Source organism: Rhinopithecus roxellana, chromosome 13 (assembly GCF_007565055.1).
Source record: "Rhinopithecus roxellana isolate Shanxi Qingling chromosome 13, ASM756505v1, whole genome shotgun sequence".
In the NCBI taxonomy this organism is placed as follows: domain Eukaryota; kingdom Metazoa; phylum Chordata; class Mammalia; order Primates; family Cercopithecidae; genus Rhinopithecus; species Rhinopithecus roxellana.
The window spans coordinates 5,914,950-5,928,134 of NC_044561.1; the positions used below are offsets into that span (position 1 = coordinate 5,914,950).

At 43.2% G+C, this 13,185-nt stretch overlaps 1 protein-coding gene across 2 annotated transcripts in view; it reads left to right on the forward strand.

Annotated features, from left to right (window-relative positions):
* The first annotated feature begins 3,562 nt into the window (after positions 1–3,562).
* Positions 3,563–13,185, forward strand: part of SAMM50 (SAMM50 sorting and assembly machinery component) — a 46,295-nt gene continuing 36,672 nt past the window's right edge. Inside the window, exons 1-2 of one of the 2 annotated variants that reach the window (XM_010369640.2) lie at positions 3,563–3,774; positions 12,760–12,870. In XM_010369640.2, coding sequence (XP_010367942.1) covers positions 3,754–3,774; positions 12,760–12,870 — 132 coding nt within the window. In that variant the 5' untranslated portion in view covers positions 3,563–3,753. Of the gene's footprint in view, positions 3,775–12,525; positions 12,701–12,759; positions 12,871–13,185 lie in introns of both variants that reach the window. The other variant, XM_010369720.2, reaches the window with a different exon arrangement.

The window sequence follows — 13,185 nt, forward strand, 5'->3', positions numbered from 1 at the left end:
TACATTGTAACTATCACAGCCTTTAATATGTTATACATTGTAACTACCACAGCCTTTCATATATACAGTGTAACTATCACAGCATTTAATATATTATACATTGTAACTACCACAGCCTTTCATATATACATTGTAACTATCACAGCCTTTAATATGTTATACATTGTAACTACCACAGCCTTTCATATATACATTGTAACTATCACAGCCTTTAATATGTTATACATTGTAACTACCACAGCCTTTCATATATACAGTGTAACTATCACAGCATTTAATATATTATACATTGTAACTACCACAGCCTTTCATATATACATTGTAACTATCACAGCCTTTAATATGTTATACATTGTAACTACCACAGCCTTTCATATATACATTGTAACTATCACAGCCTTTAATATGTTATACATTGTAACTACCACAGCCTTTCATATATACAGTGTAACTATCACAGCCTTTAATATGTTATACATTGTAACTACCACAGCCTTTCATATATACAGTGTAACTATCACAGCCTTTAATATGTTATACATTGTAACTACCACAGCCTTTCATATATACATTGTAACTATCACAGCATTTAATATATTATACATTGTAACTACCACAGCCTTTCATATATACAGTGTAACTATCACAGCCTTTAATATGTTATACATTGTAACTACCACAGCCTTTCATATATACATTGTAACTATCACAGCCTTTAATATGTTATACATTGTAACTACCACAGCCTTTCATATATACATTGTAACTATCACAGCCTTTAATATGTTATACATTGTAACTACCACAGCCTTTCATATATACAGTGTAACTATCACAGCATTTAATATATTATACATTGTAACTACCACAGCCTTTCATATATACATTGTAACTATCACAGCCTTTAATATGTTATACATTGTAACTACCACAGCCTTTCATATATACAGTGTAACTATCACAGCATTTAATATACATTGTAACTAACAGCCTTTCATATATTATATACATTGTAACTACCACAGCCTTTAATATACATTGTAACTACCACAGCCTTTCATACATTATATACATTGTAACTATCAGTCTTTAATATAGCATATACACTGTAACTACCACAGCCTTTAATATATTATATACATTGTAACTATCACTGCCTTTATTATATACATTATAAACATCACAGCCTTCACTATATTATATACATTATAACCATCACAAACAGCCTTTAATATATACATTATAACTATCACAGCCTTTATTATGTACATTGTAACTACCACAGCCTTTAACATATCCATTGTAATTACCACATCCTTTAATATATTATATACATTGTAACTATCACAGATAGCCTTTAATATATACATTGTAACTACCAGACAGCCTTTAATATATTATATACATTGTAACTATCACAGATAGCCTTTAATATATACATTGTAACTACCAGCCTTTAATATATTATATACTTTGTAACTATCACAGATAGCCTTTAATATATACATTGTAACTACCACAGACAGCCTTTAATATATACATTGTAACTACCACAGATAGCTTTTAACATATACATTGTAACTATCACAGGTAGCCTTTAACATCTACACTGTAACTATCACAGGTAGTCTTTAACATATACATTGTAACTATCACAGGTAGCCTTTAACATATTATGTACATTGTAACTACCACGCCTTTAATGTATCCATTGTAACTCTCACAGCCTTTAATACATACATTGTAACTACCACATCCTTTAATATATTATATACATTGTAACGATCACAGATAGCCTTTAATATATACATTGTAACTACCACAGACAGCCTTTAATATATTATATACATTGTAACTACCACAGATAGCCTTTAACATCTACATTGTAACTATCACAGGTAGCCCTTAACGTCTACATTGTAACTATCACAGGTAGCCCTTAACGTCTACATTGTAACTATCACAGGTAGCCTTTAACGTCTACATTGTAACTATCACAGGTAGCCTTTAACGTCTACATTGTAACTATCACAGGTAGCCTTTAACGTCTACATTGTAACTATCACAGGTAGCCTTTAACGTCTACATTGTAACTATCACAGGCAGCCTTTAATATATACATTGTAAGTATCACAGAGAGCCTTAAATATATACATTGTAACTATCACAGACAGCCCTTTGTTTGAGGGTAAAGCATGTGACTTTGTTTTCCTCCTGTGCCCTCTGCCATCCTCCAGGGCCTCACACACAATAGGCTCTCAAATACTGCAACTATCTTGCACTCTGTAGGGCAACTTCATGGCTTATCCTTTACAAGTGGCATACTCAGAAGAATAACGAGGAAGAAAGTGTAAGAAAAGAGAGTTGTTTGGGCAAAGAAAATCTGGTTGATTCGATGTTTACTGTGTGCCAGGCCCCACATTTGATCTCATGAGGTCCTCGGACCTTATGCCTTAGGCTATCATTCCCATTTTACAGATAAGGAAATTGAGGCTCAGGAAACTGGCAGAATGAGGAAAGGGCAGGGGCCTGGCTGGTGCTAGGTTCTGTCTCTTTCCAGGCAAGAAGGGGCATGTGGACTCGAATATTTATCTCCGGGATGTTGGAGGCCTAGAGTGCTGCTATTTAAATGGAAAGGGTGTCAGGGTTTCTGGGAGGGAGTAAGGGGAGAGAAGAAAAGATGCTTCTGTTATCAGGAGGGAGTGGCAACATGCATGATACTGAAGCTGCCTCTTTTCCTATTCTGTCTCTTGTTTCTTTCAATATACTTAACACAACGCGTGGCTGATCTTTATTATACCTTTTTCTTTTCTCTTCTATTCTCTTTTCTTTTTGGGGGCAGGGGAGCTGTTTTGCCACCAAAACCTAAGCCCATGGCCATCTTCTTCACCGATATGACTGGTTATCATGTAAGCACCTAGAGGACCCTCGCCCATAATTACTGGCTGAAGGTGAACGAATAACGGTCATTATCTAGTGCCCACCGTGTGCCCGACCCTGTGCCGGGAGCTTTGCTTTCCGTCTCTCCAGTAGGCCCTTTTAAGGAACCCCGAGAAGGAAACATGACCATCGTCTTCATTTTGACGATTGTGAGTGGGGGTTCCAATGACTTGAAGGAAAGGAACCAGGGAACCAATCCGGGTTTGTGTAGCAGATGCCGGTGAGACCCGACTACCGCAGGCCGGGGGTGGCCGGACCCGGGGTCTCCCCGCTGAGCCTCGGGGCTTCACCGGCGCGTGCGGACAAGCACAGCACTCTCGAGGTCGGGGTGCCAGGAGGGCTAAGAGCAGCAGGACTCGCGTGACACCCAACAGCTGGCCTGATCTCTTTCAGGCGCCAGCGCCAGACGCCAGCCTCCCAGCGGACCCTCTCGCAGACCCACCTTCACCGCGCCCTCCAGGCGTCCTCCCCGAACCCTCCACGCACCCTCCACGCGCCTTTCCCGCACAGTCCAAGCGACAGCAGCTTAGCGGATGTCAGTGAACGCTCTTCGCTTGCGCAGTCAAGACGTCCTCCGCGTCCGTGTGAACATCCGGGTCACAGGCTCATAAGGACCAATGAGCGAAGGAACCGCGGGCTAGGGGGCGGGGAGAAGGCGGGACATCATGGCCGCCCCCAGTGCTCCGCGTCCGGGGGCTTGTGGGAGTTACCTTGACCTGCAGCTCCGCCACCGCGGACCAGCCTTCTGCCCTCAGCAGCAGACGGTCGGTCCCGCCCGGGCAGCTCTGCGAGGGGGCGGCTGGAGAGGAAACCATGGGGACTGTGCACGCCCGGGTAAGAGGCCCAGCGACCCGCGGGCTGCGAGGCCTCTGGGCCAGCAGGGCAGACGGGCGCCGCTGGGAGACGCTGTCGTGGCTGCGCCCGGGTTCCCCGGGAGAGAGGGTGCCGAGGGTTCCGGGCTGGGTGGAGGAGGCCGAAAAGATGTCGCCTCAGGCCAGCGAGTCTCTCAGACCTTCTAGCAGGAACCTGATACTCAGGAGGGACGAGACTTGCTCAAGGTCACTCAGCGAGTCGGTGGCCCAAAGGACTTGCGAACTTTCTGTGATGTCTTAGACCGCAGGGAATGTGCTTTTTCTTTGCATGATTTTAAGTTTTCTGTTTTTACTGGTCACTTCCAGCTTTTTCCCGCTCAGCCGCTGCTGGAGCCGTTGTAGCCTCCTAAAGCAACAAGAATCCTTTGAAGTCTTCTAACTCAAACCTCGCTAGGGGTCCTATTTTCTCCTGTTTAACGTGCAAAAGACGGAACCGCTCCCTGCCTTGCTTTTTTGAAGCGGAGGTAGTAATAATACCTACCTCGCCTGGCTTTAGAGCGAATTAAAAGACAATGCATGTGAATACTTGGGTGCCTGGCGCCTAACTAACTATACTGGTTGCCAAACTCCTCTTGTTTATCCTAATCTTAAATAAGGGCCAGATAATGAGTGACTTCTCCAAAGTCACATAGTTACTGCTTCCAAATGGCCTAAAACCTCAAATTTCCTGAGTCTCAGCCCCAACACTACTTTTCTACTACAGCTTGGATTGTTTGACTTGACCTACATAGACGTTTTCAGTAGTTCCCCATTAACTTCCAAAAAAATTTAGCACAGAAGTTGCAGCCTGGCATCCATAATTGGACTTAACTTCCCTTTATATGTCTTCCATTCAGATCAAACACCGTTTCTCTTCTGACATCTCTTTGTGTAACTGTAATAGGTCTGTTGCTCAGTGTGCTCGGTAAGTCAATACACTGAGACACTGGGTTACAGCAGAGTTTCAGTTGCAGGGCCGCTGAACGAGGAGATGGGAAAACAGAGGAAACCTCGAATCCATCTCTTTCAGGAGTTTGGACCTAGTATTTTTGCTGAAGTGTGGAGATCCTCGATTGATGGAAGAGTGCAGGGTGAAGTTATGGGACAGGGAGATGAGGAAACTTCTCATGCTGATTCTATTCCTCTCTTGGGGGAAGGAGTCTTCAAACTGGTTGACAGCGTCAGTTTTGCTGGAATTCAAGATCTGAAAAACATCTAAAGCAACTCTTAAGCAAAAGCCTTATGATTCTGATTTTAGAAATCCTATCTAAAATCAATGGGGAAGCAAATAGTGTCTGTGATTTTTGGTTACAAGGAAGTAGGTCAAAGTGCAACCTGAGCTCTTCCTACCATCTTGGCTCCTGTGGAGGCTTGCTGGGAACAGGACTTCTGAAAGGAAATGTGTGTGGAAGGCTGTGGTCCAAGGCCATTTTTGCTGGCTGTAAGCGGAGTCTGGAACCAAAGTGAGCATATAGCTCTTCTTAAAATTGAAGGTGTTTATGCCTGAGATGAAACAGGATTCTATTTGGGCAAGAGATATGCTCATGTATACAAAGCAAAGAACAACATAGTGACTCCTGGCGGCAAACCAAACAAAGCCAGAGTAATCTAGGAAAAGGTAACTTGGGCCCACGGAAACAGTGGCCAAATTCTGAAGCAGTCTTCCTGCTTAGGCTATTGGACACAGAATCTGAGTAATGCTGTACCCCTCAAGGATTTAAACTAATGAAATGTCAATATATCAATGTGGATTTGTGCTCTTGAAAAAAAAAAGGCAACCTAATGAATGGTTAATTATAACTACATTTCTTTTGAGATGCAGTCTCACTGTGTTGGCCATGCTGGAGTGCAATGGTGCGATCTCTGCTCACTGCAACCTCTGCCTCCCAGGTTCAAGTGATTCTCCTGCTTCAGCCTTCCATGTAGCTGGGATTACAGGCGCCTGCCACCACAGCTGGCTAATTTTTGTATTTTTAATAGAGAGGGGGGTGTCACCATGTTGGCCAGGCTGGGTCTCGAACTCCTGACCTCTGGTGATTTACCTGCCTTGGCCTCCCAAAGTGCTGAGATTACAGGCATGAGCCACTGCACCCAGTCAATTATAACTACATATCTGTCCAGAATTCTTGTTAGTCCTGTAAGAATGGCTTCATTTGGACCACACTATTGCACTCCATTCCCTTCCCGTCACCCATATTCAGCATCAAAATATTCCCATCTTTTAGAACTCTGTTCTGAAAGCTCTTTATCTCTCATGCATTTGGATGAGCTTCTGCCTTTCCGTGCCATTTCCTTTGGTGCCATTTACATTTTGCCTTCTTTTGGGTCTGTTTGCATTTTCGTCTTATCCTTTGATCCTAAGTTTCTAGATGTGATGGTAGGAACTGCGTCTCCTTGGCTTGCATCCCCTGTGGCATCTTGAACAAAGTAATCACTCGTTATTTATTCAGCTCTTATTTATTGATGGCCTGCTATGTGCCTAGTATTGTGATAGGTGCTAGGGATACAGGGAAAAAAGTATCTGCCTTTATGGAGCTCTTTTTTTTTTTTTTTTTTTTTGAGATGGAGTCTTGCTCTGTCGCCTAGGCTGGAGTACAGTGGCGTCATCTCGGCTCACTGCAACCTCTACCTCCCAGTTTCAAGTGTTCTACTGCCTCAGCCTCCCGAATAGCTGGGACTACAGGCGTGTGCCACCATACCCAGCTAATTGTTGTATTTTTAGTAGAGACGGGGTTTTGCCATGTTGGCCAGGATGGTCTAAATCTCCTGACCTCATGATCCACCCTCCTTGGCCTCCCAAAGTGCTGGGATTACAGGCATGAGCCACTGAGCCGGGCCTGTGGAGCTCTTTTTACATTAAAATTGGTGTTCCTTTGATTAGTGTATTGAGAAAAAGTGTTTTCAGTTTTTTTATTTGAACTTTTCATCCCACTAGCCAGTGTCTTTCAAACTTTTTGATCAAGGCTCACAGTAAGAAAGCATTTGCCGTTTACCACCTAGTACTCATGCTTATGTCAAACAAAATTTTGTGCAGTCATACTTATTACTATATGTTATATATTGGGTTATAGTTTCAGTTTTCTTTCTTTCTTTCTTTTCTTTTTTTTTTTTTTTTTTTGAGATGGAGTCTTGCTCTCTGTCCCAGGATGGAGTGCAGTGGCGTGATCTTGGCTCACTGCAACCTCTGCCTCCTGGGTTCAAGTGATTCTTCTACCTCAGCCCCCACCAAGTAACTGGGATTATGGGCACGTGCCACCACACCCAGCTAACTTTTGTATTTTTACTTGAGATGGGGTTTCACTGTGTTGGCCAGGCTGGTCTTGAACGCCTGACCTCAGGTGATCCACCCGCCTCAGCCTCCCAAAGTGCTGGGATTTCAGGCATGAGCCACCGCGTCTGGCCTGTTGTTATGTTTCCTATTGGATTCTAGTCTATCTCGCTTTAAAGATGCTGTTCATAATGTGGGGAAAAGAAAGAAAGATCAGCCTGTTACTATGTTTATATAGAAAGAAGTAGACATAAGAGACTCCATTTTGTTCTGTATTTGAGATGCTGTTAATCTGTGACCCTACCCCCAACCTTGTCCTTGCAAGAGACATGTGCTATGGTGACTCAAGGTTTAAAGGATTTTGGGCTGTGCAGGGTGTGCTTTGTTAAACAAGTGCCCGAAGGCAGCTTGCTGGTTAAAAGTCATCACCATTCTCTTAATCTCAAGTACCCAGGGATACGCACACTGCCAAAGGTCGCAGGGACCTCTGCCTAGGAAAGCTAGGTATTGTCCAAGGTTTCTCCCCATGTGATAGTCTGAAATATGGCCTCATGGGAAGGGAAAGACCTGATCATCCCCCAGCCTGACACCCGTGCAGGGTCTGTGCTGAGGAGGACTAGTACAAGAGGAAAGAAGGCCTCTTGGCGGTTGTTAGCAGTTGAGATAGAGAAAAGCATCTGTCTCCTGCCCATCCTGGGCAATGGAACATCTCGGTATAAAACCTGATTGTATGTTCTGTTTACTGAGAAAGGAGAAAACCGCCTTAGGGCGAAAGGCGGGACTTCCTAGCGCAATGCTGCTCTTTATGCACTAAAAAGGTTTATGGAGATGTTTACATATGCATATCAAGGCACAGCACTTTTCCTTAAACTTATTCATGTCACAGAGAACTTTATTCATATGTCTTACTGCTGACTTTCTCCCTACAATGATCCTATTATCCTGCCACTTCCTTTTCTTTAAGATGGTAAAGATAATTATCAATAAATACTAAAGGAACTCAGAGACCTGTGCCGGCGTGGGTTCTCTGCATGCTGAGTGCCGGTTCCCTGGGCCCACTTTTTCTTTCTCTATACTTTGTCTCTATGTCTCATTTCTTTTCTCAAGTCTCTCATTCCACCTAACGAGAAACGCCCACAGGTGTGGAGGGGTAGGCCACCCCTTCACATAATTCATTCAACTTATTTCATGTCCCATACCCACTGCTTTGCACATGGTGCTCAATACAACTTATTGACTGACTGGTAGACTGATCTGCTTCAAGGTTAAAGGCTACATCCAAATATTTATTTATTTTTTTATATTACGCGCGCGCGCACACACACACACACACGCACACTTTTTTTTTTTTTTGGAGACAGAGTGTCTCTCTGTGGCCCAGGCTGGAGGCTGGAGTGCAGTGGCCGGATCTCAGCTCACTGTAACCTCCGCCTCCCGGGTTCACGCCATCCTCCTGCCTCAGCCTCCCGAGTAGCTGGGACTACAGGCGCCCGCCACCGCACCCGGCTAGTTTTTTGTATTTTTTAGTAGAGACGGGGTTTCACCGTGTTAGCCAGGATGGTCTCGATCTCCTGACCTCGTGATCCGCCCGTTTCGGCCTCCCAAAGTGCTGGGATTACAGGCTTGAGCCACCGTGCCCGGCGCCCCCCCACCCCCAACTTTTTAATAGAAGCAGGATCTCACTATGTTGCCCAGGCTGGTCTCAAACTCCTGGGCTCAAGTGATCCTCCCACCTGGGCCTCCCAGAGTGCAAGTGCTAGGATTACAGACACGAGCTACTGTGCCTGGCTCAAATATTTATTTTAGTGCATTTTACCAAACACTCATCCCATGACTATTCTTCTAGGCATAGAATTTATGGGATGTAAATTCTATGAGGATGAGGTTCTTTTTTTTTTTTTTTTTTTTTTTTTTTTGAGACTGAGTCTCGCTCTATCGCCCAGGCTGGAGTGCAGTGGCCGGATCTCAGCTCACTGCAAGCTCTGCCTCCCGGGTTTATGCCATTCTCCTGCCTCAGCCTCCCGAGTAGCTGGGACTATAGGCGCCCGCCACCTCGCCCGGCTAGTTTTTTGTATTTTTTAGTAGAGACGGGGTTTCACGGTGTTAGCCAGGATGGTCTCGATCTCCTGACCTCGTGATCCACCCGTCTCGGCCTCCCAAAGTGCTGGGATTACAGGCTTGAGCCACCGCGCCCGGCGAGGATGAGGTTCTTATAAGTGCTTGTTACATAGTAGGATCTTAATATTTGGTGAACGAATGAATCTTTATTAGTAACACAGTTACTAATATTTTGATTAAACTATATTTACAGGGTATTAATCCTATAATGACTTTAGGGTTTAGAGATAATAGAAAAATAGACTTAAGATGTATGAATAGGTGTAAGAGGTTGTAACTGTGAAACCTCAAAGAGGTCATCTCTTAAAGTCTGGATTTTAGATTAAAGGATACAGATGGGCCTGGCAGATCTTCGGTGAACCTTGTTTTGTGCTTAGAGATTTTAGGAAGTGCAGTGGAATTTTTTCAGCATAACGGGATATAAACCTTTTCCCAGATAAAGCAGTTTTGCTAAGCGTTCAGATTAAGATGAGTATGTGCACATAATCTACTTTGTTCATATTTTTGAGAAATAGAATTCCAGTTTGAAAATATTGCACAACAAAAATGAAGATAATGATAGGAAATTATCTGTTCTTTGCCTGACATTATCTTCCTCACCCACAAGGACCTGGTCTTGGTCACTGCTGTGAACCCAGCACCCAGCACACAGTGGGCTTTCAGTACTGATTTGTTAAATGAAAGAATGGAAAAGTTGTTCATTCCTCATTCCACAAATATTTATTGAGTACTTTTGAGGTGCCAGGACAGGTGAAAATAAGAAACAGGCTGAGCGCAGTGGCTCACACCTGTAATCCCAGCACTTTGGGAGGCCGAGGGGGGTGGATCACCTTGAGGTCAGGAGTTCAAGACCAGCCTAGCCAACATGGTGAAACCCTGTTTCTACTAAAAATACAAAAGTTAGCCAGGTATAGAGGGATGCCCCTGTAATCCCAGCTGGCTGGGAGGCTGAGACAGGAGAATGGCTTGAACACGGGAGGTGGAGGTTGCAGTGAGCCGAGATCATGCCATTGCATTCCAGCCTGGGCCACAGAGCAAGACTCTGTCTCAAAAGAGAAAAAGAAACAGAAGGGGTACCTGTGAAGGTCACAGACTTCAAATATCAAGAGGTGTCCCTGTGAGAGAGGGACTGATTCTTCCTCAAGAAGCCAGGAATGACTTGCAGAAGACGACATTGAGGTGAATCTTGAAGCTTCATAGGGGCAACTTATTCTGGAAGAGGGGGCAAGGTATGCAGAAGCCTCAATGTGCAGGTGGAGCAGATGGTGGAGATGGAAACCGGAGTAGCAGATGCAGGCCTTATGGCAGAGTTCCTTGTGCCCTGCTAAGGAATCTAGTTGGATGCTGTTCCTGTAGGTACTTTTGAGGACCATCAGAGGCTTTTAGGGCAGGGAAGGGAAAGGGAATATGGTACTGGCAGGTCAGTTACCTTTCCAAGGAAAAGTGGATAGTGGCCCAGAGGCCCCACCGCTGCACATTTGCAGATGTTAAACACACACTTTAAAAGTGCCTAATTGTAGAGAATTCATGGAGCAGGGAAATCGATATCGGTTCACATAGTTTTCTCCAAACTTGCCTATTTGTAACAATCGCCTGGTGCCACACTAGACTTTCTGTGTCCATCTTTGAGAGGTGACTGGTAATCCCTGTGTGGTTAAGCAAGTGTCCTAGAGACTTAGGGTCAAGCAAACATAGGAACAAATAAGAATTGAATAAATAGTGTGTGTTAAATATGTAAGTATATATTAATACAATGTATACATAAGTATTTTTATTTTTGAGACGGAGTCTTGCTCTGTTGCCTAGGCTAGAGTGCAGTGGAGTGATCTTAGCTCACTGCAACCTCTGCCTCCTGGGTTCAAGTGATTCTCCCACCTCACCCTTCCAAGTAGTTGGAATTACAGGCACACACCACCACACCCTGGCTACGTTTTGTATTTTTTTAGTGGAGACGGAGTTTCACCATGTTGGCCAGGCTGGTCTTGAACTCCTGACCTCAGGTGATCTGCCCACTTCGGCCTCCCAAAGTTCTGGGATTACAGGTGTGAGCCGCTGCGCCTGGCCTGTTATTTTAAAATGGAGATGAGACCTCTTTGTGTTGCCCAGGATGATCTTGAACTCTTGGGCTCAAGCAGTCCTCCCATCTGGGCCTCTCAAAGTGCTGGGATTACAGGTGTGAGCCACCATACTTGACCTTTCTTTATTTTTTATTTTTACTATTGTTACTATTTTTAGTAGAGATGAAGTGTCCTATATTGCCCAGGCTGGTCTCAAACTCCTAGGCTCAAGTGATTACGTGTGTGTGTGTGTGTGTGTAATATTATGTTTACTTAGATGTTTCTCAACTACACTCCAGTAAACCCATCGTAAGTTGAAAATGTGTCTAATACACATACCCTACAGAACATCATGGCTTAGCCTAGCCTACTTTAAACGTGCTCAGAACACTTACATTAGCCTACAGTTGGGTAAAATCATCTAACACAAAGCCTATTTTCTAATAAAGTATTGAAGATCTCATGTAGTTTCTTGAGTACTATAAGTGAAAATCAGAATGGCTGTGTAGGTGCTCGGAGTGCAGTTCCTACTGAATGCATGTGGCTTTCGCATCATTGTAAAGTCAAAACTGTAAGTTGAAGCATTGTTAAGTCGGAGACTGTCTTGATAGATAGATAGATAGATAGATAGATAGATAGATAGATATAGATAGATAGATAAAATGTCTTCCTGGAAATATTAGACAAGACACAGCCTATGGAATGCTTATTCAGAAGTTGCTTTAATATTTTGAGGTAATATCAATTCAGATTGTAGAAAGAGACTGCTTTCGAGTCCAATTTATGAGCATATGCGGTTCCCTTTAATGTGAATGAGACTTTCCAAAATGAAAAAACCTGTCAGGGTCTACATAAAATGTTTTCTTAGTGATTTGGTTTGTCAATATAGCTATCCTAAAATCTATACAATTTTAATAACAAAAATTAGGATGCTTTCTATAACAACAGGAGAGCAAATTATTTTCCTTTTTTTTTCCCCCGGTAAATGTCTTTGTGGCATTTTATTTTTTAATGATTTTTAAACTTCCATTGGGCCTCATGTGTCCAGAATTAGGTTGAGCATAATCCTTCGTTCATGATATGTCATCATGGATTTGTACATGACCCTTTGGTTAGTTAATTTTTTTTTTTTTTTTAGAGATGGGGTCTTGCTGTGTTGCCCAGGCTGGTCCCAAACTCCTAGCCTCAAGTGATCCTTTCTCCTTGGCCTCCCAGAGTGCTGGGATTACAGGCATGGGCCACCGCACTACCCCTGCCCTTCCCTGTTAATTAGTTTTTATCTTTTATTTAGTGACCACCAGTGAGTTAACCACCATGCCAAGAACTTGCTCATTAGCAATAGCTGACAGCACCTTTGTCCTGCCTGGTCCCTATCCTGCCCCTACCTCTACTTGAAGGAAACAACTACTGAATTTCTGGACACAAATTCTGGACACAAAAATTGTGTCTAAAGACACAACTCAAAGGTAAGTGTGTGTATATATGTGACAAAGTCGTTTATCTGTGGCCTCTCCCTCCCTGTCAGAGTTTGGAGCCTCTTCCATCAAGTGGACCTGATTTTGGAGGATTAGGAGAAGAAGCTGAATTTGTTGAAGTTGAACCTGAAACTAAACAGGAAATTCTTGAAAACAAAGATGTGAGTTTTCCGTTGAAGGTCTTGATGTGATTGTTAGTAGAAACATTCACTTCCGTAAACCACTGGGGAGATGCAAAGGAATTAACCTGTTTCCGTGCCTTTATCAAAGAAGAGTTTGTACCACCTACAGCTAAAAAGACTGATGACTCTTAGAAAAACAGTTTCTATTTTTAAAGAAGTTGCTCTTCCTTGGTGATTTTTATGTGGGAGGTTTAGACAAACACACTTTTGTGTTTATGAAAAAAACAAAAATATTTCAAGGACAAACTCAAGCTATACTTAAATTTATATTTCCATTCCCTACTCCCAGAAGAA